The sequence below is a fragment of the Dermacentor albipictus genome, chromosome 7 (genome assembly GCF_038994185.2).
Source record: "Dermacentor albipictus isolate Rhodes 1998 colony chromosome 7, USDA_Dalb.pri_finalv2, whole genome shotgun sequence".
Lineage (NCBI taxonomy): Eukaryota > Metazoa > Arthropoda > Arachnida > Ixodida > Ixodidae > Dermacentor > Dermacentor albipictus.
In genome coordinates, this window is record NC_091827.1 from 64,640,209 (window position 1) to 64,665,228 (window position 25,020).

General features: G+C 45.7%; 1 protein-coding gene across 2 annotated transcripts in view; it reads left to right on the forward strand.

The window, feature by feature from the left end:
- Window positions 1-23,885, forward strand: part of LOC135904752 (protein Skeletor, isoforms B/C-like) — a 37,201-nt gene extending 13,316 nt beyond the window's left edge. For both annotated transcript variants that reach the window (XM_065435716.1, XM_065435715.1), the window contains exons 5-11: window positions 1,451-1,553; window positions 5,486-5,654; window positions 7,431-7,506; window positions 9,779-9,978; window positions 14,407-14,496; window positions 16,167-16,219; window positions 23,715-23,885. In XM_065435716.1, coding sequence (XP_065291788.1) covers window positions 1,451-1,553; window positions 5,486-5,654; window positions 7,431-7,506; window positions 9,779-9,978; window positions 14,407-14,492 — 634 coding nt within the window. In that variant the 3' untranslated portion in view covers window positions 14,493-14,496; window positions 16,167-16,219; window positions 23,715-23,885. The remainder of the gene's footprint in view (window positions 1-1,450; window positions 1,554-5,485; window positions 5,655-7,430; window positions 7,507-9,778; window positions 9,979-14,406; window positions 14,497-16,166; window positions 16,220-23,714) is intronic.
- Window positions 23,886-25,020: the final 1,135 nt, after the last annotated feature.

A 25,020-nucleotide genomic window follows, 5' to 3' on the forward strand; every position in this document is an offset into this window, starting at 1 on the left:
GAGGGGCCCGATTTTTATTAGTCATATAATCAGAAGCCAACAAACACTGACACCAAGGACAACACAGGAGAAATTACTTGTGCTGTATAAATGAAATAAAGAAAAGATAAATTAGTGGAAATTAAAGTGGATGAAGAAACAACTTTCCGCAGGTGGGACCCGAACCCACAACCTTCGCATTTCGCGTGCGATGCTCTACCAATTGAGCTACCGCGGCGGTGTTTCCCCATCCACTTTCTTGGGTATTTATGTGTACTAGTAGAGCCCTGGGAGTGTTAGCCAGCGCCACCACTCATAGACCTTGGCGGCGGACGTGGAACGTCGTGTTTGCCGCAGGCATCACGAGAACGTGATCTTTTTGGGTGAAGGCAACTGGTCAATAAACCCACATATGCTACCTGAAGGCATCAATGTTGGCGGATTTGAGACCCTCGTTATGTAATAAACGAGATGAAAGGGGCTTAACCGAGGGGCCCGATTTTTATTAGTCATATCATGAGAAGCCAACAAACACTGACACCAAGGACAACATAGGGGAAATTACTTGTGCTGAATAAATGAAATAAAGAAACGATAAATTAGTGGAAATTAAAGAGGATGAAAAAACAACTTGCCGCAGGTGGGAGCCCAACCCACAACCTTCGCATTTCGCGTTGGCTTCTCATGAAAGTACAGAATAGTGATAAGAATCGTACAAATGGGCTAAATAAAGCAAATATTTTGTTTATTGCATAATATAGTTAATAAATATATGCTATAGAAGTGTATATTTCAATAAACATATATAAGGCTGTCCGACAACTGGATTCGAACAAAGCACATCCAGCACAGAAGCCCGATACTCTAACCTTCAGGCCTCGAAATTTTGTTTCAGCAAGCGGAATAGGACACCCTTGAGAATTTTCCACCTGCTAGAGACATTTTCGTAGCTGCCGAGGCACTGTTCACTCTTCCCAGAAGGAGTTGTCTTGCGCGCTGCATCAGGCCAATATGGCGCGCCCGTGTATAGTATGAACACGACTCGAGCAGTCGTTGCTGTTGTGGTTGTTGTCACTACAACTCGTGGCTTGGTGCCATACTTGGTGTCACATACCCAGTTGCATATGCCTAGTGGCTCAAGTTGTATAACTAGCAAGACAGCAGCAGGCCAGCACACGTGAAGTGGGAGGAAGGGACAAATAACTTACGCTTGAAAGAACTGCAATATCTACGCGGGTGCTCCAGAGACCGTTACAGTTGGCGTCAACTCGTGTATAATGCCGTTTATATTGACGGAGCTTAGAGCGGATACAGAGAATGGGGCTTGACACCAATTGCTGGTCCTTTTCAGCGTTCCCAACATTTCTGCGTCACTTAACCAAGCACGATTGACATTTTGTAAATCCGTGCACCTTGGTTGCGCTAAGTAAATAACTATCCCTCTAACTGTTTTCTTTTTCTGACTTTGCAGCATGAACGTCCTCAAGGGCTACCACAATGCGCAGGTGCTGCTGAAGCTCCCTAAGAAGATCACTGAATACAAGTCTATTGGGATGTACTGCAAGAAGTTTTCGGTAAACGGCGTCCTTCATATGTGCTTTGCTCACCTGCTTATTTTACAATGAAAAGACGCGAAAGCAATAGGCAGAATCAAATTGGGTTGTAAGTAACATATTTAGACGTGTAAACCGTTTCCTGTATCGCCGGAGATGACTTATCGACATAGTTCTTTATTCACTGAGTGATTCATTCACCGTACATATTCATGGAGGCCCTGAAAGAGGCAGTAGGAAGGGAAGTAGACAAAAGGAAATTATGTCATATAAGGTGTTCCAGGGAAACCTCGAATGAAATGTCCCCACATTTTTGTTGCGAAATTACGATCGCCAGCAAAGAACGCGCAAATTCAGTCGTAGCTGCACCTGTGATCACGGAACCGTTGCTCTACCGAGAACAACTGTGCCCTTTTGTTCAAACACCCATGCTGAGAGGGCGCCACAATGTCAAAATTTGTTTTATTTCGTTTTAATTATTCTTATTTGGGTAAGCAGTCTACCCACCCGTTAGAAAGGAACTGGTCACGAATTATAATCAATATCATCACCATAATAGACAAAAATTTGTTTTGAAGAAACGTTCAGGAAAATGGGTGGGAAGAAATATGTGCCTAATGCTTGGACAGGGAATCAAGGAAATGATCAAAACATTTCGCTGTCAAGTACGGTGTAAATGATGCTTCAACTGTACAGGCCGGAGTCGTCAGACAGAATGTGAGAAAAACAGAGATAGCAAATTTGAAAGAAAAGATGGTAACAGAGATGTCCGTGCAGAATGACAAATATGGCAGGAAGGAAGCCGGGAGAGAAAATCCGTACAGTAGCACACGTAGCAATGCCTTACTAATTGAGGCCCGAGCTGACTGACTTGCAGCGGGTTGAGCCGTGTCTCTGCTGCAGCATAATTCCGGAGATGACTCAGCACATCGTAATGGTATGCCAAATATCCTTCTAGCAAGAATTTCAGGAAAAGCTCATATTACAGAAACACTGGGTTTCACCGCAGGTGTGAGCGTTAACGGGTCAGCGCTAGAGATGAGCAAGATACGCTTAAATGTTTGATGGAAAAAAAAAGATCAGGAAATATATTCATAGAACAAAAGTCGTTACAGGCACAGGTAACTGGTAATATACACATAGAGGTTTTAATGCAGAAAGCAAAATCGAAGAGACATATACGCGAAAGTCTAGAGTACAATAACTGTACAACCTCATTAACCCGAGCCGGCTAAGTGACTATTGGGTCCGCGTCGTTTTGAAGGGGGTGCCCGTAGAAATAAGCATCGTCATGGTGCCGGGAGAGCTGCGTCCGAACAATGTCATTATCACGGTGCCGGCAGAAAGGGCAACAGTGAGCCTTGTGAAAAAACGTGCACTGAATCAGCCAAAGTTCATTCTCTTTCCAGTTTAAAGCAACGTAATTACCGTTTTTGTACGTTTTATCACTGATTTGCTGCAACTTACCACTTATAAACGCGACATAATACGTCGACGGAGCCGGTGGCCCGTTTAGTATGTCCTGCAGCGGCAGTCCTATTCTACAGGTCGCACAATTTTGGTCCCTGTCAGGACTTAACCAATCCCTACCATTTCCGTAAACTCCGTAAAGAGACAGTGCCCAAAATAATATCGCCTTCCCAAAGAGTAAAAAAGCGAGGTCATCTGTTCTTTACTTTTTTTCTTGTATTAAGCAACCACTCTTGTTTTATTATCGTCACTGGCAGTCAACTCATGGGTGCAGTAAAAGTTCTGCTTATCTAAATTGACTCCACCTGAATTAGTGGCACAATTTTCATAGTTTTACGGTCATCAATATCACAAAATGGCTGAAACGCTGGCACATCTGTCGAGCCTTCGTCTCACAATTTGTTATGATTTCTCGGAGCCCGTCAGTGTAGCTTCTCCCTCGCTTCCTAAAGGTTCCTACAAGCCGCAACGCATAATTTTTTTTTTACCTGATCACTCGCAACATCTTCATATCCTGGCAGTAAATGCGACGCCGAGCGAAGGGGTCGGGAGGGTGTGGGTGATTGATAGTTTACAATGAATATGCTTTAACGAGATGGTGAAATAATGCACTACAACGGTACATCCTTCAAATGTGACTTCACTCGATAAATGCGGTACAATTGCTGTAAATGCCGAGCAGCATATACGGCAGTCATTTCGAAAGTCGATCCAAGCCCCTGCTCAATTTAGTGCTGCCAAACGGCCAATTCCGCTTTCGTTCACTTTTATTCCAGTAAATATATTAATGGCTTCACAGATAGCGACTAGTGGAAACAGTAACTCCAAAGAAGAAGACAGTCGCCACAACTATTTTTACAATTTGCAATTGAAACATGTATCACAGGGCAATGTGCACGGAAACAATTCAGTGAGATAGATAATGAAATAAAGAACTGGGAGAATAGAGCCACCTCTAGTAGCTAGAAAAACGAAATTAATTAATTCATTCATTAATGTTCTGACAATTGGTTACACTGACGAAGTGTTCTCGGGAAAACAATGACTTACTAAGAATATTGGTGGTTTTGCGTATAGTGTACGTTTTGTTGCATTCTGTGCATGATCCAGAACAGCTTAATGTGTATTGTTGGATGTAGAAAAACGCGAGTCACACGAAAGTAATTCTATTTACTGAGCTTTTTATTCCTTCTCTTCCCAATGTGCCATTCTCTTTCGATAATGGTTAGATGTGGTTGCTACTGCCAGGATATCATTTAGTCGTTAGTAGCATATTCGTGTGTAGCCAACATTTCATTCCTTTTGAGTAGGGTGGTTTTCTGGGCAACTTGGTGTATAATGGTAGCGTGATGGTTCCAGCAGGTATAGACGCGAGCACAAGTAAAAAATCTACAGGACAATGCTAGACTTACAACCACTGTTAAAACACTGGTTGTAAAACAGTCCAGCGTTGCCCTGTGTGTGTGTGTGTGTGTGTGTGTGTGTGTGTTTGTGTGTGTGTATGTGTGTGTGTGTTTGTGTGTGTGTGTTTGTGTGTGTGTGTGTGTGCGTGCGTGCGTGCGTGCGTGTGTTGTGATCACCAGCTGGAGCCATCATACTATCTGCTTTATTCCTTGTTTGTCAACATGCAAAATGCAAAACTTTTCGGTCTGTCGTTGATCGCCACTTTTCTTCCACCTATATTCCACCTAGTTTTAATTCATCACTTCCGCCTTGGTGTTGCCTCTATTCTAGAACTCTTCTTTTTTTCCTATTCACCATACGCGCTGTGCATCGTGTGACTTTGCTACAGCGTACGAGCTTATAGATCACGCGTCGATGAACTGCCCTCATTGTGCCCAGCAAAAGTGCCAGCTATGCTACGAACTTAAGACGCCGGACCATTGTCACACAGAACAATAGTTATATCATGACCAGTTATTGACATCTAAATGGGAGCTTCCCATCCGGGAAAATCCTTCTATTCTAGAATGGTCTTTCCGCTTATGCTGTCTTTTAATCGTATGCTGTTCATTTCAAACAAATCGTTGAATAGTCCATACAATGACTATACTCAACCACATCTCATGTCATACCCCTTCTGGGGACTTTCAAATGTTGGAACTAAATAAGGAAATTGCATTTTTCATTGGTGTGGGCATCTACTCTGCAAAGCATTAGGGGCGATTTTATATGCACTGACTTGCGTTTGCCGTAGTTTTGCACTTCTCTCTCTCTCTCTCTCTCTCTCTCTCTCTCTCTCTCTCTCTCTCTCTCTCTCTCTCTCTCATACAAGTATGTGTTAGTAGTTGCGTGGGCAAACGGATCCTATTTACATCATTTTTTGCACATCTTTTAGCTAATTGAAACATCGTAGCCAGCAGCATGCTGCTTCGGGTACACTGCCAAGTTTGACAACGGTTAACCCTTAATGCCCGTGCCTTATCGGCCTCCACTCAGATCTTCAACTGTATATTCTTTTCGCGTGGTCAATCGCACTGCAGGCCGACTTCGGCCACGTCAAGATTCCGGCAGACTACGAGCTGCCCAAGCAGCAGAGCCTGGGCAAGCTCTACCCCAAGCAGCAGAGTACCATGGCTGCCGAGGTTATTCTGAAGGACAGCGCTACCATGATGCTCAGGCAATTCGAGTACGGAGGAAATTGTCCAGGGTGTGAGTATTGTCCAATTTTTTTTTTTACACTTGCACTGTGGGCAAGTTTTACGAATGGTGAATGAACAGGCTTCTCGTGAATACCTGCTGCGCGTACAGAAGTGCAATTATTGACATAATCTGGAGACTACAATCAACCGATAGCATCTACCATAAATGCAGTGAGAATTACACCAACTTGAACTACTTAGGCATCCTGTGTACCTAATTGTACATGTCCACGCCACAACGTGTACATTTGTCACATATTCTGCTCACATTATTCAGTCGGAAGAAATGTTTGCTGTTGCGTGTTCTAATTGGAGAATTTTCTGTCCATCCTAGACCAAGGTGACTACGTCGTACCATAAGAACGTCATGGTGTTTTTATGTGTGTCTTTCTTCTCTATCTATATATTACTGTCCCTACTGTATTGTTCTGTCTTTCCACTGCATAGAAATTATTGTTGAAAAATGCACACAGTAATGAAATAAGCTCAGTTGTGTAAGACGAGTATAATTCGAAGCATGGCATCTTTCCTGCACAGTACGATGTCTTCATGTCACGCCAAACGAAGGCTCAGTAAACATCGAATCAGGCAGGGCAGCATAGGCTGCCCTGCCTGACACTATCCTGCGGGCATTCATGCACGCAAATCCTATTTACACGATGTGCTTCAATAAGCCGTCACTTCTGTCAAACAGGGCAGAAAACTTGGTTGTAACACCACGATATGCCTGAGTGCTTCAATAATAATTTATTGCTTGGCCTATTCTACTAAGCAGCATTTACGGTCTTGTTCCTGGTCTTTTGTTGCGCAGGTATTATTGTAATAAGCACTGCGTGGGATCATTATAGGCAGTGCTTGGATAGGTCTAAAATGCCTCCGAACAAAGGAGGAGAAAGCGTCTCGAAAGAGGAGGCGCACAGAGCAAAAAGTATTTTCGTATGCAGCAAAACGCGTCGTCGAACGTCAGCAGGATGCTTGAGAAAAAACGCGAAGAAAGTGTCATGCTATATCGGCGACAGACCAGGAGCCATGATAATTGATGATTGAAGCGTAGCGTGAAGATTACTACACGTAGTCACATATGCTTCATACACCTTCTCTTCGGAAGGTCGCATTGCCTTCATGACGTTTGTAAATCACCCAAATGCCCGTGGTCAAAAGTAAAGGGTTTATAGGCAAGCACCGCTTTCGCATTTTTAGACGCCACATTGTGAATCAGCACATGGTATTTAGGCGCTGCGGGTCCGGCTTTGAAGCGTTTAACGCTACAGTGCGATGCACTGAATATTCAATATCCCGTTGCCTGTGACATTGAAGGTGCCACTGCATTGCAGTTGGCAAAACACACACGTCAGCTCCTTTCAACCAACATTTTCCAAACCCCATGATAGCTACACGTCCTTCGGACATCAACATGAACATTGGGTCTACATATATATGTATTTAATCATATACATAAAGAAGGGTGCCGCTGGCCCATCAAGATTATGTTTACGAGATGAACATGGGCAAAACAGGCAATGGTTGTAATGCCAATGAGGCATTCAAATGGTAAACAAACGTGCTCTTACCGAACGAGGCATGTTATTGTCTTTCACTACAGCATGTGGTTCCTTTGGATAATCTCTGTTCGACTTCTCGGGACGTTGCTGTCTAGAGACTGGTACGAAATTCACCGTGCTGATTTGTCGTCGTGCCATTATGTTAGCGATTTTGTACCAGAGGTAATGCGCAACGACAAGTCAGAGCACCTACAAACATTGTGCGCTCTCGAATTTCCTCACAGCTGCCTTCTTCGTGGCCGGTCCCAGTGCAAACCCTCCGGTAGAGCAGCTGACCCACCTGATGTACGACGACGGAAAGTAAGTAGCACTCTGGCTGCACGGATTCCGTGACAACTCTTACGGCGTAGTACTTTTACTGCATCGGTTGCTGAAGTCCTCGGCCGAGTCATATTGCATCATCGTTAAACCAAAAAAGCACCTGTCTTCTATCTTCAAAACACAAGTACATTGGTTGCATGTACTTTCTCTCTGAATAATGTAGCACTGTAGCCGAAGCTACATGGCGTGCTCAAGGCACTCGATACTAATCTGAAAACTGTTCTGAAGACATAGCAATCAATTCTATGCCGCCGAAGAACGCGCGAACTCGTGTCCTCATGATATTGATAATGCTACTAGATTAGTATCTGCGTTCCTCCCTCTCCATGTGTTCCCGGCTGTAATCTGAAAACTGTTTTGAAGACATGACAAGCAATGCTATGCCACTGAAGGACACGCGAACTCGTATCATCGTGAAATTGATAATGCTACTATAGTGGTATCTGTGTTTCTCTGTCTCCATGTCTTTCCAGCCGTAGGGTCATTACCGTACTGCGTGTTAGCTTCAGCATATTGACTGCTTGGTAGGAAATTAGGGTAATGAGGCGAATATTTTGGCAAACTGTAGGGTGATTTTGTAAGTCCCGGCATTTTTCTTTATGTTGCTTGGACGTTAACCTCTGCCAAAAGTCAGGAAAATCGCAAAATCTGGTCCCCTCTACGCGCTCAAACCAAGCATGCTTTGAGAAGTTTTTCGTTTATTGACTTAAGAATTCGTGTTGTAATAGGAAAAGATGCGGGTGAGTTAGAATGAGATAGGTGGAGGGCACGTAACAATTGGTCCAGCTCTTATCCTTCCCTCACTCTGGCACAGAGGCTGACAGTATCTTCTCTAGTATGACTGTTGTAAAAGAAAGAAAAGCAGAATAGACTTGGAGCTCTATTCGTCAACGCCGTTCGCATAGTAAAGTCAGCTTTAGCAGGGAATGGCCGTAACTGCGGAAATGTGAGCGTCAAAGAACAACGTGATGAACTTCATTGAAAGCAAATGTATTGAAGAATAAAAATGTGCTGACGTGTGCTTTAAAAGTGCTTAAGGAGACGTTTTCACTTTCTTTGTCTGTTCGCCTTCGTTATAGCTGTGCATGAGAGCACAATTTCAGGAATTAAGTGGTGATTATCACCACTTGGGCCCCGTCCTTTCTTAAGATACTAAAGAGTTGGTAGTTTCTGCTCTTGGTAGTACAGTCTCCAAAACATTATCTTAGGCGTAATTGCAGTGGTTTCCTCAACGATTAGATTTCAGCTATAAAATACAGCTTGACAAAGGTACATGTGGTGCAAGTTACATGAACCTTATTTTGAAAAGTTGCTTCTTCCGATTTTGTATGAGACTCCTTAGGGGAAACTTGCTTTACAATAATGAGCAACGCGTCTATCTCTGCTAAACTACAGGCGCACGCTCTAAGTTTGGAGATGGGTCGTGCACCGGTGTTCCTATGTTTTAAACGTTGAAAATCAGAACCTTGGCTTCAAAACTAACACGAAGCAGTTTTAGAGTCCAATAAAAAAAGGCCTAACTCGTATCTGTCAGGTACTTCTGAGTCCTAAATTATTTTGTGACGTGCAAACAACGCCGAAAAATATTCCCGGGTATTACGTGCCAAAATCACGGTCTAATTATGAGGCAAATGGTAATAGGAGATTCCGGAATAATTTTGACCGACTGAGGTTCTTTAATGTGCAGCTGAGGCTCTTTAAGAGGCACCAATGCTTTTGCATTTCTCCCCCATCTAAATGCGGCCGCTACGCTGGCACTGAATCCTCGACTTCGGGGTCCGCAGTGCAATGCAACAAGCACTAAAGTACCGCCACGGACGATATGAAGCTGAAATGTAGTAAAGACAATGCATTGTGGTCAATCTTGACCTCTAGTGCCTAAACTGTGAGAATACAAGTGGGAAATTATAAACTGAAGAATGAGAAAATAAAGAAAGACTACTATATGGATCAATTAGCAAAAGCGATTGGTTCTTTATTTTGTTGAAATTAATGAGCTTGGATAGGCCTTGTGGTGTATTGTAATGACAACCGGTGGTATATCGGAGTTGCACAGTGGCTGCAAAGGTTCAATGACGCAGTGGACGGCGACAGAGAAATATACCTTAAGAGACGAGAAGGAGTTGGCTCACCCAAGGCAAGGGTAGTCGTAGGTTGTTGAGAGAAGTATTCATCTTCAGGAGACGGGAACGTGACAGTCATGGTCGTGCTTTATAAGTGTCTATGCTTATACGTCATTTCCCGCATCCAGGACCGGCAAGCTGGAGCGCTATGACAGGAAGGACGTGATGGTCAAGCTGCCCCTCGGCCACCACTGGAACGAGTACAGGTGGTTCTCGGTGTACTGTATGGACACGAAGCAGAGTTATGCCGACATCGGCATCGACATGGCTATGGCAGAGAAGCTGCCCCTGTACGACCCCAGCTCGGCCGGTCCCCCTTCATCGTCAGGTACGCAAGTATCGCTTTGCCAGGTTCAGGATAAATCGTCGAGGCGCGCACTTCAGCGATCATTTCAGGTCGTAAGATTCCTCTCTATTTATCTGATCTCCTCATAAGATGGCCGCTCTAGAATCTTTTTGTCTATCATAGCTTCCCACCTAGCTAACCCATTTTACCTTCATAGGTATTTAAGCTGCCCTTACCTGGATTTCCGGGCAGGCCCTCAAAAGCTCATTGATATTGTCCTTATCTCAAACATTCTGCTACTCCACACCAGATAACTACATGCAATCATGTAGCATCACTCAAAACTCCAAACAATAACATGGTGCTACTGAATAAGGGGGAAGTCCGAGCTGATGTTTCCATGTTTCTTCTTAATAGCGATAGATCGGTACAATCGACTGCCGTTGTTTTGATCAAGGCGAGACCTAACCGATATATTTCGATTGTCTCAAGCTTGAACAAACAGGGTATTAAGGATCGTCGACGTGCTTTGGAATTTTTCCTCGCCGTCAAAAATAAAATATCGATAGACTGCTTTTCCTACAAGGTGAGTGCACGGTGTATGGAGATGGCAGAGTCATCCACACTACATGCAGTCGTACCCCGTTATTATGACCCTCACTAATGATGACTCGAATTAGGGAAAATTCTCAGGGGTGCCAAACTTTTCTAGTGTATTTTATGCAATGTTACTGTGGAAACTCGCTGTCAAAACAATGAACAGGGAACGAAAGCACCCGTAGAAGACCATGAGTTTTGGCACGATAATATTGCTACGAAGCGCTGCGGAAGCTAACGACGGTTAGAGGACTGACGAAGATGACGATCGCCGATAGCTGTGCACACAGGCTCCATTTTGTATGCGTGTCTTGTGCCCGTTCTACAGATCTTGTTAATATATTGTCGAGCATCTTTTTTCCCCGTAACAACAGAGAGTTTTAGAAGAGAGGCCCCAAACGTTTAAGCACCCCAAAGAAATAGCGTCGGAGCCACTGCGCATGCGCGAGACGCGAACTGCGTTTGGGTTTAGCGTTGGGAACGCTATTTCGCCGATTTATCGTGAGCCCAAATAGCGGCCCCAAAAGCTTTGCGTCAGCAAACATGGCGGCACCCATCGAAGCGACGGCTCTAACCTAGCACAAGACTGGGTTCGATTCGTGGTGACGCGTGAAGTTTGCAAGCTAGAAGTGACTGCGATTATCGCTTTCTCTCAACTAGCGTGTGTTATGAAGATTGATTCATTACACGCCGCTGATTCCGAATTCGACTGTGGATTTTACGACTTGTAGACCTAACACGGTTAAGCTTGGCTGGTGGAGGCACGTAATGTTGGTTTGCTCAAAACTAAGCGCAACTAATTGTTTGCTGCTTACAGAATAACCTCTAAATTGTAATTAAACTCGAATACACGCAAGTCAAAATTACCATTCCTATCGTAAAATGGTATATTTGATTTAATTATTTCTAATAGCTTTTCTTTGACGCCGTAGAGGCGCTGGCAGCGCAAGACGCTATCCGCAAACGCAAATCCCTATTCTAAATCTCTTCACTCCTGCGTGCCCCAACGCTAACGCCCGCAAAGTTCTTTGGGGCCCCTATTCTAAAACCCTCTAATATAGTAAGCGAAGAGACCCGCCGTGGTAGCTTAGCGGCTATGGTGTAGCGCTACCAAGCTTGAGGTCGTGGGATCAGATCCCAGCCACAGCGCCTGCATTTCAATGTGGGCGACATGCAAACACGCCCCTGTCCTATGCAATGCGGGATCTCAAAGATCTTGGCAGTCCAAATCAATCCCAAGTCCCCCACTACGGCGCACATCATGGTCAAATCATGGTTTTGGTATACGTAAAACACCAGAATTCGATTCTGAAAGCGAGGAGGGGAAGTGGAATGAAGGGACTTCCTGTTAAGGAAAGAAGCCGCATATCTACTGCCGCAGCAATCTCATGACAACTTAGGTGCTCCCATCCTTCTTGAATCGTGCCTGCCTTTTGAGATTAAATGTGGGCCTTCAGCTGGAATTCTATACGCAGATTTCATTGGGGACGTGGTAGACATTCCTACTATGTAGTAGCTTCGCCAGCAAGTTGGGCTGTCTCCTACTGCACTACAATTAAAGAACACTGTACACACATTGCTGCGTATCCTGTTCCCAAATAATAATCGCCGTCTCTGGAGTGGGCAAAAAATACTCTCGAGAAAGGTAACCACAAGGGAACAACTTTATTGGGTGTTTCTGAGTTCACTATGACTCCTAAAGTACGACTGGTGGTCTAAAATGAATATTCGAAAATTGTCATAATGAATCGTAAGTAGCTAAATAATCGAACTTCAATACAGCGTCATTCAGGACGACTACGAATAACATGCCATTGGTCTCACTATTGTATGCTGAAACGCTCTAAACTTATAGTTTGGCTCAAGTTGCGTGAAACACACCCTATGTGGCCAGTCTCAGAGAATGTTGACCAAATGGGCAATTGCTGAAATTGCCTGTTTTTTTTGTTTTTTTTTAGCGGCTTCCACCGTCCTTCTACATCTTTAAATTTAACTACGGTTTTCATCACAACAGCCTTGTATGAGGCTAATGAGCTCTCTGGGGCTCTAATTCCTGTTTTACACAATTTCGCATCACTCTAAACTATCATAAACATACTGGCACATGAAGAGGCTTGCTAACCGAGCATAAACTTGATTTACCGGCACACAAAGTCCTAATGCCTCGGTTAAAGGACGTGATGATAAGTAGTGTGGAGTAACTTTTGGTGCAGACTGACTAAGTGCGCCACAGAAACAGTCGAGGGCAAGCAGTAAAAAGCATGCATGGGCCCAAAAACGTAAAACTACTCCAATGTGTTTTTGTTCCTATCTCCTGAGGTCAAAATTGCGTAACCGTTGACGCAAGCATCGAACGGTGACACGCAGCGTTACCTCAACAGCCCAATCAAACGTCCTCTTAATTTATAAGAGGTCACTTTTCTTTCGTTTCGAAACGAATAACATTACCTGGAATGAGCGCTTTTTCGTACGTAATTGGCTGCAAGGTGAGGAGCACCCTCAAGTGGAGATGGTTTCGATGGGGCCGAGCCACCCCACAGAAAATAGACAGCCGGATAAAATGGGTGGTGCCGGCGTCTACGATTGGTCCGCTTCCCCATAGCTTGCTATGGCTGGTCGAAAATCGCGGCGGCGTGCAATGGTAGGATAAGAATGCCGCCAAAACGGATCCTCAGCAAAGAAGAGTTGGCAGGACGAGGTCGTAAACGTGCACAAAGTGCTCGAAAACGTTACGCCTCCACGCAGGAAGCTTTATTATACGCAAATAAACCCATGCTCTCCGGCAGGTGCGAGTAGCCAGTGCCTGAGCGATAGGTGGCAGCCGTCTTTTATTTCTTTCGGAAAGGGGCAGCCTGCAGCTATTCAGAAAAAAATTCGGTTTTGTTCGACATATTATTGCATCTTCAACGCGTACATGTCACTGTGACGCAGAGAGTTTTCGTGGTTTTGTGACGTCGCGTGACAGGCAGGTGAAGTGGGCGCAGCCCGAAAACTTTTGACCAGTAGCCGTGGGCTAATGGCGAAAAGGCGTCGATTGAGAAATAACCATTTTTCTTTTTTTGTTCGGTTGAAAACTGCATAATCAGGGTGCGCACGTCATATTATATGGGGAGCTATCACTGTTTTCGTGACGTCGCGTGGCAGACAGGTAAAGTGCGGGTGGTCCAATAAAGTTTTTTACCAATTGCGCATGTCTGACTGCAGAATTGGAAGAGAAAAGTTAGGAATAGTTTTACGTTATAGCGCCAATATCTAACGTATATGGTGGAATATATGTGAAATTAAACGTTAGTGAAGAGGGTAATAACATTACATACAAGATTAGGCACGTACAATTATGTTTAATTTCCTGTTACAGAACGTGTCTTCTCATGCACTGTTTATATTTATGCACCCCACAGGTCAGGATTGTATTCTCACGCAAGCTTTAGGTTTATGAAAGGAAAAATTGTCATCCACTCGACAGTCCATCCACCCAAACGGGTTGCTCACACTGTAGCTTCCACCCAAAAGTACACGCTACTGCTGCAGTCAGGTGGGGCGACTTTTCCTTTCATGAACCTTCCTCTGCACCTTGCGGCTTTCCGCAGAACAAATGTACCATAAGCTTTGTGTCCAAGCACTGCACCGTTTACCAAGAGAAGCTTTGTTTTAACATACGCCACAGTATGCTCTCTGTCAACGAATCCGTTTCAAATCGCAGAGCCATTCATGCGATACTGAATATTTCAGCGGTTCCGGAACGCTTACAACGCCAGTCTTCTTTCGGTAGCATTAGGCCTATAGATTTCCGCCTGCTGTAGCTGCACTCGGCATTTTCTTTAGAAGCGACGTGAGCGGCTCTAAAATATGTCCATGTTTACATTGACGCAGGCTCGCTCCTTGGTCCATTCTCGGCGCTGTCTACGCTTAGTATGAGCGTGGCCATGCTGCTGGCAGCTATCGTACTCCTGCGATGAAATGGTGAGTTCTTTTCTACCTTTCTCTGTTTAGTTCTTTCTCTGGCAGATAAACACTAGGCCGAGTCTTCATGAAACAACTCATTCGAAAAGCATGTGGCCAATGGCAATTTGACGAAAGAACCACGTACTTCGGGAGTAAACTTAGAAATTGTACCTAACTGTTTAAGTACGCCCGCATTTCGCCCACGTTTCCTTACATCTTCAGTCACATTTTATCATCATTCATCATGTGTATCGTGAGCCTGGCTCTGAGGACAACTATGGTGTGGCGTATGTGGGGCGTATACGGCGTATATGCCAATGATGACAGCAAAAAAGGAATGATTGCAATGAATCGTTTAAATGGTCGCACTTTCGCCCGAAAGGGGACGCATTGTTTGCGACAGCAAATTATTGGATAGCTATACCAAGTAATGCTAATGTGTTATCATCTGCTGTGAAAACTGTTGTGAAACTGCTGTGAAAGCGCTGTGTAACATGAACACATCTCAATCGATGACCATGCAGACTCGCTGTCGCTAACGTGCTGAAGAGCGGCAGCAGCGGCGAGCGCATTTCCCCTTCGTGCTCCCTCAAGCTTCAATGCAAACCAGACGCGCGAGAACACAGCGCACATGGAGCCATCAGCTATCTCGCGTCGCCTAGCCTTCGAACCCAGCGCAATGTACCTCCCCAATAGGACGCGCGTGACAGCGCTCAGCCGCTCCGTGCGCAGCTGCAGCCGGATTAGAAGAGGAAATACGTGCTAACGTAGCCCCTTCCTCCTTCGCTCTTAATGCGCGCACTTCCCGCTTTCCGCCCTGGCGTGCGGGAGAAGACACCGCTGCACCAAGCCATCATCCTTCTCGCCTCGTCCTTGCAAGCTTTACTTCGCACCTACAGCATGCGGCGCGTTGCCGCGATCTCATTACACTTGGACGTTATAGAAAATTTCACGGCAACGCCGACGATGACGGCAAAAACGACGGCAGGAATTCGCCTACAGCGCCGATATATTTGCCATCGCAATAAAATATCGCCGGAAGTTTCTTTCAAAGCGAAATTTTAATTCACCTCTGTGTACCGTATGTTCCCTCAACTTGAATGTAAAGATGAATTCATTGATCATGACTGCTCTACTGGTTCTATGTCCAGACCAGTTGCAGTATTATACGTTATACGTCTATTATTAGAAACCTGGCGGCTTACGAAAAGGGTTCTGCTTAAATTGAGGACGACGCAACGAGCTGTGGAAAGAAGAATGGTGGGTGTAACGTTAAGGGATAAGAAATGAGCAGATTGGGCGAGGGAACAAACGCGAGGTAATGACTTCTTAGTTGAAATAAAAAAAAGAAATGGGCATGGGCAGGACATTTATTGAGGAGGGAAGATAACCGATGGTCATTAAGGGTTACGGTCTGGATACCAAAGGAAGGGAGGCGTAGCACGGGGCGGCAGAAAGTTAGGTGGGCGGATGAAATTAAAAAGTTTGCAGGGACAACATGGCCACAATTAGCACATGACCGTGGTAGCTGGAAAAGTATTGGAGAGGCCTTTGCCTGCAGTGGGCGTAACCAGGCTGATAATGATGACATCTATTATTATTATATTAACTAATTGTCAAGAAATTGTAAACTTTCATTGCAAATTCAGAGTCTTTCACTCCTTTAACAGTGCTGTCCTTTATTCCAGGGACCGATCATCGCATGAAAATTTGCTGATGGTGGCTGCTTTCTTTCAGTAAGGTATGTCTAGTCCGACACAGCTATGTTGTCGATGAGCGCTTCTTGCCTTGAAACTTTCTCTTGCCTTGAAACACACACACACTATATATATACGAGAAGAAAGGTAGAACTGAGGGCTGAGAGAGCCGATTTCGGTTAGTCAAAGCATAGGAAGTTACTCAGTGAAAATTACTCGTTTACGTGAACTGTTCAAATGATAAACAAAGGGAAATGAAAGTGGACGAGTAAACAACTGACTGCGGGTGGGATACGAATCCACGTCTTCGCGTTACACGTACGCGCTTCAGGTAACGTTAGCTCCCGCGGCATTTCCTGTTTTTTAGAGTTAATTGCTCCGAGCCTCCAATCTTCCTGAGAACTTCTCGAGTGATGTCGTTAATAGCTCGTGCTATTTTGTTTCTCAGCCACGAAACGCGCTATGAACGCCACAGCCACAAACGAAGCGGGGTGAAGTAAACGAATATCGTTCTATTAAGAAGCTGCACCTAAGCACACTGCCAACAACACTAAGCTTGCTGAAATGCGGTGACCGAGTACTGTTGCAAGGCGAGAGCTTTGCTTCTCGGGCTGTCGGTAAGGACGTTACCTTGTAGCAAAGTCGCACTCAGTCTTTCGATCCTATGGACAGGTAACACGTCTGATGTGTTTAGATGAACAGCTAAGAATCAATAGTGCGCTCCACGCACTGATGGTTCGTGTCACTGTGGTAAGACAAGCCTCATACACATCTCAGAGCTTTACCGTTCGAAAGAATCGTGCCTAATTCCCGCACTGAGTATGTTTCAAATATTGTGCCTTATGCGGAATCATGTCGCTTGGACCCCGCGCCAGCACGCATCTGCACCCTAGCCTACAAAAACGCTTATGAATCTTCCTTTGTTTCGACTGTTGTCTCAACTAGATATTTCAGTTAGTTGTGAATGACGAAAAGAGTCATAATTATATGAATATAACAAAGTATCGAGTCAAGAAATACATAGGGGAGATTATGTGGGGTTTTTAATGGAAATGTACGAATTATTAAGGAAAATCAGAAGCAAAATAGGCGAACAGACATTACACCAGTGGGCGCCAGAGAGAGAGAGAGAAACAACTTTACTGGTCCATTGTGAACTGAAATGCGTTAAGCGTCTGATGGGGTGGCTCCCTCTTCGCGGGCTCCATATGCTTCCAGGGCCGCCTGGCCCCTGTGGATCAGTCGGAGCTGGTCTTCCAGGGCGGGGCTGGACAGCATGATCTCCCATCGCTCGGAAAGAGTGGGGATAGCAGGGGGGTTAGTTATGGGTATAGGTGGGGGGTGGTCAATGGAAAAATTGCACTCTCCTATGACGTTCCGAAGGGTGCCTAATGCATTGCAGTGAGGACATGTGTTCTTATATCTCTCTGGGTACATTTTGTTCTGGAGGCAGGGGTGGGGAAAGGATCCTGCCTGGATTTGCCTGTATATTGTTTGTTCGGCTCTGGTCAAGGAGTGGTGGGGGTGCGGGAAAGTCTTCCTGCCGTCCCTGTAATATCTGACTATATCTCTGTAATTTGTGATGGGTTGCCATCCCCTTGCCTCCTCCTCGTTGGCCCGGGAGTTTAGCGCTCGGGCCTGTTGATGAGCATATTCATTGCCCTCAACTAAGGAGTGAGCCGGGACCCAAACTAATTCGATTGCTTGTTTAGGAGGCGTAGCTTTACCAAGAATTTTTAGTGCCCCAAGGGACACCCAGCCAGATCTGTAGTTCTTGTATGCAGCCTGTGAGTCCGTGACGATCTTGGTGACGTTTGGTTGCAGGAGTGCGAGAGCTATCGCTGCTTCTTCTGCTTCCTCCGAAGACGGAGTGTAGATTGATGCGCAGGTGACCAGATTTTCTAGCCCGGTGACCACGACTGTTGCCCTCGTGGAGCGTTTCGATAGAGAGGCGTCTGTATATAAAACAGTGTCGTCTTCCTCCAGCGTCCTGGAGATGGCTCTTGCGCGGGCGTCGCGTCGTCCGGCATGCCTTGTGGGGTTCATGTTGCGTGGTAGTGGTTTGCATTCCAACTTCTCACTCAGCTTTTCGGGTAATTGGTCGTGGCGGGTGTAGTGCGATTCTTGCCATCCTAGCTTGCGGAGGACGCTTCTGCCCGCCTTGGTCTGGCTAAGGCGTACCCTTTGATTGGATAGGTGGGCTTCTACGAGCTCGGCTACTGTGTTGTGCACTCCCATTTGAAGTAATTTTGTCGTGGATGAATGTATGGGAATACCCAGGGCCTGCTTCGTGGCTTTCCTGATTATTGCGTCAAGTAGTAAGACGTCCTTCTTGAGGAGCTGCAGGTACGGCGCCGCGTAGACGATTCGTGATATAACAAAGGCCTCAACGAGGCGCAAGGTGTCCGATTCCTTCAGACCCCTCTGCCTGCTGGCCACTCGTCTGATCATGTTCAAGATTTGGTCTGACGTGAGCTTCATTTTTCTAATCATGGCTGTTGCCTTGCCGTCTGCCTGGATCAGGAGGCCCAGGATCCTGAGTTGTGGTACCGGGAGGATCCGGTTCCCTTCCAAAGTGATTTCTATATTTTCTGCTTGGGTACTTGATGCACGTGGTCTGACAACGGTCAGCTCCGATTTTTGAGGCGAACAGCAAAGGCCACATGTCTTCACATAGCTGTTGATCGTGTCAGCCGCTTTTTGGAGCGTGTTTTCTATCCAGCCATCCGACCCTGCCCTCGCAGTCCAGAGGGTGATGTCGTCGGCATATAATGCGTGGCCCAGACCATCTATTGATTCGAGAAGCTTGGGCAACGGCAAGAGAGCCATGTTAAATAACATGGGGGAAAGGACCGAACCTTGCGGCGTTCCTCGATCCCCCAGGTAGATCGGTTGGGATGTCTCCTGTCCTATTCTGATCCTTGCCGTTCGGTCACGAAGAAAGTCTCGGATGTAGTTGTAAGTTTTCACTCCACAACCCGTGTTTCGCAGGTTGCGGAGGACACTTTCATGTGTGACGTTATCAAATGCCCCTGTGAGGTCTAGCGCTAGTATCGCTCGCGGCGCCTGCTTCGTTGCTCGCTTAATTACCAGTTCGTTGAGTTGTACGAGAACATCCTGGGTGCCCAGGTGTTGCCTAAAGCCATACATTGTCTCTGGCATCTGATCGGTGGCATCAAGATGTCGCTGCAACCTCTTAAGTACCATGCGTTCCATGACCTTCCCCACGCAGGACGTGAGGGATATCGGTCGCATGTTGTTGATGTGAGGTGTCTTCCCAGGCTTGGGTATGAAGCGGACTTCTGCCTCTTTCCATAATCCACACCTTCCACATAATGCGTGCGATGCTCTTCAAATTGAGCTAAGACGGTGGCTGTCCTACCGTCGCCCTTCTTGACTATCTTTGTGTGTGTGCTAGATCTGGGCCTGAATTCGTTACCCGGCGCTACTCGTGTCTACGGATAGTGTTCTTTAACCGCGGCCATCACGTGGTACGCGAGCTTAGCAGCACGGGACCAGCCAGCCCCCGTACGCTACCTGAACTCATCAAGGCTTCAGGAGTCGCGACACTCGCTGTGCAGTGAACGCTGTACTGTGCATAAATAGTTTCATGTTGTATATGCTGGGGCGTACGTGTTCTGTGTGTGGTGAATGTCTATGGTTTTTCTTGTACACATTTTATTTGACATCGTAGTTATGTAGAGTAGCTTCTGTAACTTCTCAAGATTTCATTATTCTTTCGCAAAATTGCTTGTCCCCGTTTCTGAGCTTTTTGCGCTAGTTTCTATGAGGAACCATGCGGTGAAATCAGGCAAGGCTACTTTTCGGTCTCTCTTTAACGGGCTACACACCTGCGGGCTCTCGCAGCTAGTGTGGAACTCCATGGCGCGGTTCAGTGTATTGTAATGTTTTAGTGCCATCACTTGACTGAAGTTCAATATGTCGGCAAAGTGGCGCTATCTAGTCGTTAGTAGATAAGCTCACTGAGTTCAATATATGGCGCACACAGTTATGCACTGAAGCCACCTGTAAACTCGACAGCCTTGCGGCTTCATGCTGACTGTAACAGCTATGTGCAGCAGCTTTGTTCCAATTGTAACCTGAGTAATTTAACAGAACTTCAACCGCTGACGTATGACTAGATGTTTGTTTTGCGCGCCTGTGAGCTACAGCACCGCCAGAGTGAGCCCCGTTGCTAAAGCTTAAAGCCGCGTGGATGACAGCAAGCAGCTTTCTTTGGTTCTTGTTTTCTTTTCTTCCTTTAATCCAGCATTGAGCTATCCGGAAGGTGATTACAGTAATCGGAAGCGATCGCAAGGGCAAATATTTCAGCTTTTGGGAGGTGAAACCTCTGCCATTCTAATCACCGTGTGGGATCGCCTCACCGGTATACGTATCGGAGCGTGCCCCCATTTCCTGGTTTCCTAACCTCTCCTTTCGCGTAGTTTCCTCTGACAGAATCTGGTAGAGCGTATCGCTCGAATACCGACCACAGCAGCGGGGACGACTTTTGCGCTTGCAGGACACGGCTATGGCGGCGAGAATGCTGCGTATGTGAGAACAGCGCAGCAAACTCAGTGCGACCTGCACGTTCTCTTTCCATGTGCGTCCTACGAACCGTTTCTATGCGCATTCTGTTGGCACACACGTCTATCCTTTCGATATGGCGGTAACCGTCAGCGCGCGGCGAGCTCATGCACCGTCGATAGGGTTCTGGTCACCCTACCGATGATAGGGTGAGCACGAGCGCGTGAACGCGCCTTGAATGTCCCTGTGTTTGGTATCGCAATAAAGCCGCAGAAATTCATTTTATGCTTCCCAGTGAAAGAGCCGTTCTCTTCGTTTCAGCTAAGCGTAGGCATTTCCTAGCGTGAGCTGCCGTTTGCTCTGCGTAAGGTTACCACGAGCGGCAGAAGGTTTCAGAATAACCGAAGATTTAGCAAGGTGGTAGGGAATTGTGGTACGGAAAAAATATGCAGATCCTATGCGCTGTGAGAATCAATGCTAGGCGAAGTATTTTGCAGGTAGCTGGCCACCCAGCACCGTCTGGGGTTCTTCAAAGAGTTACCGAATGGACTGATGTGTTTGTGCAAAGCAAGCTGTTTATTGGACGGGGGTCTATTCAAAGCATTAGCTGCAGCGAGGCTGGCATGGGAGAAGCTGACGCTCCCACTCTATGACGCAAAGAGTATTGAGACTGCTCTCATTGCCTGTAGCCTAATATAATCTACCCGGCACGCACGTGCTCCTGCCATCTGATGCGAGGCACGCACAGCTGTCTCAAACAGTTATCTGGCATTTCCGCGAGATCGTGGCGTAATGCTTAGAGCATCGAGCTGCTGCGTCCAGCATCACCAGTGTGATCACAACGTCAGGTGCTTTAATTTCCTTCTTGAGTTCCTCAAGCTGATCACTCAGAAAATCTGTCCGCGAGTCCGTAGAGCGTAACACGATGCGCTCCACAAAGCCGAAAAATTCGGCAGGGGCACTTGATAAGGCATACGTGTGAGAATGCGAAAGCACAATACCGTTGGCAGAGCTGGGAACGTCAAGAGCGCGCTCGTGTTATACACTCCTGACGTGGTGACACCTCCTCCCCATTGGCTGCACCGTCACCTACCCAATGACGCACGTACTAGGCCACAGTTTCATTCGGCCCGATCTCTGTGACGTGCCGTGTGCAATGACGCACGCCCTACAGAGGCCTTTAGTCAACGCGAACCATGCACGCTCCGCGGCATCGAGCGAGCCTGCTTTGTCTGGCACCTCGGAAGCCCAGGTTCCGTTCCCACCCCGAAACGTACCGTACTTTTTCTTGAAGGCCATCAATTTATATTGTTCACAAGAACCTCCCTGAGAAATTTGACGTCAAACCGAGCATTTTCTTTCACATGTTTTTACATTTTGTGCAGTCGGCCATTCTAGGTACCATCTTTCGGTCACCCTGACGCCGACTACCTGTCGCATAATGGGGCATATAATGTTTTACGATTAAAATAAAATAGAAAGGATACATTTGAAACGGAAAGCGTTGGTGGCGATGAGTTTAGAACCTACGACCCCGTGCTCACAGGCCGAGTGTCTTATCCGCTGGGCTACACACCCACTTTTTTTTATTACTAGGGAGCAGTGGGTAGTATGTACGCTCAACAAGAAACTGCGGGACTAGATGTCTTTTTTGGATGTGCGTGCTTTTCTTACCTTTGATTGTGCTTTCAGTCACCTTAAATTTCTAGAGCGCTTTCTTTATCGTGTTTTGCTTAAAATTCTGGGCTAAACACCCCCTCTTGCAGAAGTTGAATGTATCTAAACCATATGAACGGATTGTACCGGCAGCACAAAACAAATATGAAGGAGAGCAGTTTCTGTGAAGACATTCTTGGAAGATTTGGTGATGACGGAATAAAAGCCATCTACAGGACCTCATGTAGAAGCGACTTCGAGCCTTGTAAATATAAGGAAATTTCCAGTTTTGCCAACACTTCATGCGGAACACTTAACATCCCCGATGCATTTCGAAGGTCGCAGGATTCACCTTCCTTTGGGTTTTTCCTTCCCCGGCCGACATGTCATCGATCTCTGAGGGCACATGCTTCGCGTTGCGCAACACACAGATAAGGAGGCGATAAGTTTATAAGGGAGATAAGGAGTGATGAGGGGTTATATGGGTTTTATTACGGTTGATAATGGCTCGATGTAGATGGATAAGGTGCTAAAGAGTGATAAGTGCTTAGAATAGCCGGATCATTTCATATAAAGTATAACTATAAGGATTGATAAGTGTCGGATCAAGTCAGGTAATACTGCTAATGGTCGGATTATGTTTGATAAGGTTAACAAGGACAGAGAAGGGTTGATAAGGGTCGGATTGAGTTCGATAACGTTGATAACAACTCATAAAGGTTCATAAGTGTCGCATCCAGTCGGATAAGGTTGATAACGACCGATATGGGTTGATACTGCTCGGATAAAATTTGATAAGATTGTTAATGACACCAGACAATGTGGAGATGACCAAGTGGCACAATTATTACATATACTTGGACAGCTCCAATGAAGTATCTGCACAATTTTCTTTTTCAGCCTCTGATAATTCTTTTTTTCAATGTTCCTGACCTCGCTTCCACACTTGTGAGATCGTATTCGTAGAGGTACTTGTTGGTTTCTTAGATGTACGATTATGTGAGATCCCTCTTATCGGCAGTGAGAGAGATGGAGAGAATCTGAAGATTATAGTATACGATATATATCCAAACAACGCGAAACGCCTTTCATACATACTGTTAAATGGGCTATTACAAGATCACTTTTATGAAACCAGGTGAGACAAGAACCTGCTTACCTGCCACAAACTGCCGCGAATGTGAAACAACTTTGAAAACCAAGGCACCACAGTTGTTACGTCAAAAAACAAAACGGAAACTGTGTTAGTGTTCAAGGGCTTCTGTTAAGCCATTCACGTGCTCGAAACTTATTACTGCGTTTTCTTCTATACTTTTGTGCACAATATAATGCTGTCATGCCGAACGTTCCACGCAGGTGCCAGTGCACCATGGCCGTGTTCGCGCAAGCAACCAAGAATCAAGTGCGGTGGAGTGATGGACCCAGTTGATGTCAAATCCTTGGCAGCGTGCATACAAGATGGACTTTGGTGGTGCTATCGTGTCCGTGCTGTCGCGAATAAAAGCTCTCCTGTAGAGCCTATTTTTATCTGTTGTGTCGTAGGACGTGATCATTTTTGCGATCGTAGTCACCTGAACCTTGGAACAAAACGCATGTGGTTGCTCAGGGGCAGTAGCGAGTGCACTATACTACTGTCCCATCCTACCATTTTGATCACGATGGATCCCAATCCGGATCAAATTTCTCGGTCGCTCCCTTCCTCAACCTCAGCAAGGATACGAATCCCCATGGAGATATTCAATTTCGATTGGACCTGATCACGATCGAAAATACCCCTATCAAAAACTCTCATATGACACGTATGCCACATACCAAATAATCTCGTATGATCATATAAGAACACTTATGTTTCAGATGCGTTCTCATATGGCCATACGAGATTATTGAATGTGTGGCATACGTGTCATATGGCATTTTCTGATAGGGAACTTGTGGCCGCATTCTCATAGGTATACGTGATCTAAACGCATTCTTAGGTATCGAGTTGACTTTCGGCTTTGTTGGTACATCTATTCTAGTGCTTACCGCAGCAGTTTTAGACAGACAGCCAAAAAAGACGCACACCCAAACATTTTTTTCTTCTGGCAGCAGTGGTTTATCAAACAATCGATGGTTTAATACACGGGTTCGTACGCGCAAGACAATAGTTCAAGCATGCGCAAACTTTGAGCCACTGATAAATGGCAGCCCTTTCCTCGATAAGCATAGCACAAGTGTGTGTCCCCCTAGTTATGACCAGCTCGTCCAAGTATGTGCTTTATGCACTAGAAAACATGTATACCTGTGCTTGAGCTCCTTGCTAAATAACGCCGAGTGATCAAAAGTAGCCTCGTGCTCATTCCTTGTAGAGTTTCTCATGGCGAGATAATGGCTTTTTGGACGCGAAGCCCGATATCGTGCATTGAACAGTATCGACTCTCGCTTTAAAGGGACAAAAGTATAGCGCTGATGGTCCTGCACTTCTTATGATCAAACTTGTACGCAATGAATTACACAATTATTTGCGTTTAATGAAATACGCATTTTTTCGCGATAGTGTAATTTAACGTTTACTTTGTTTATTTTCTAACGCTCACTGTAATTCATTTAGTATATTCAGTCAACGATAACATGTGATCCGTTATGCGCTTTCCAGCTTTCAGCACCTAAATTTGTTGGGAAC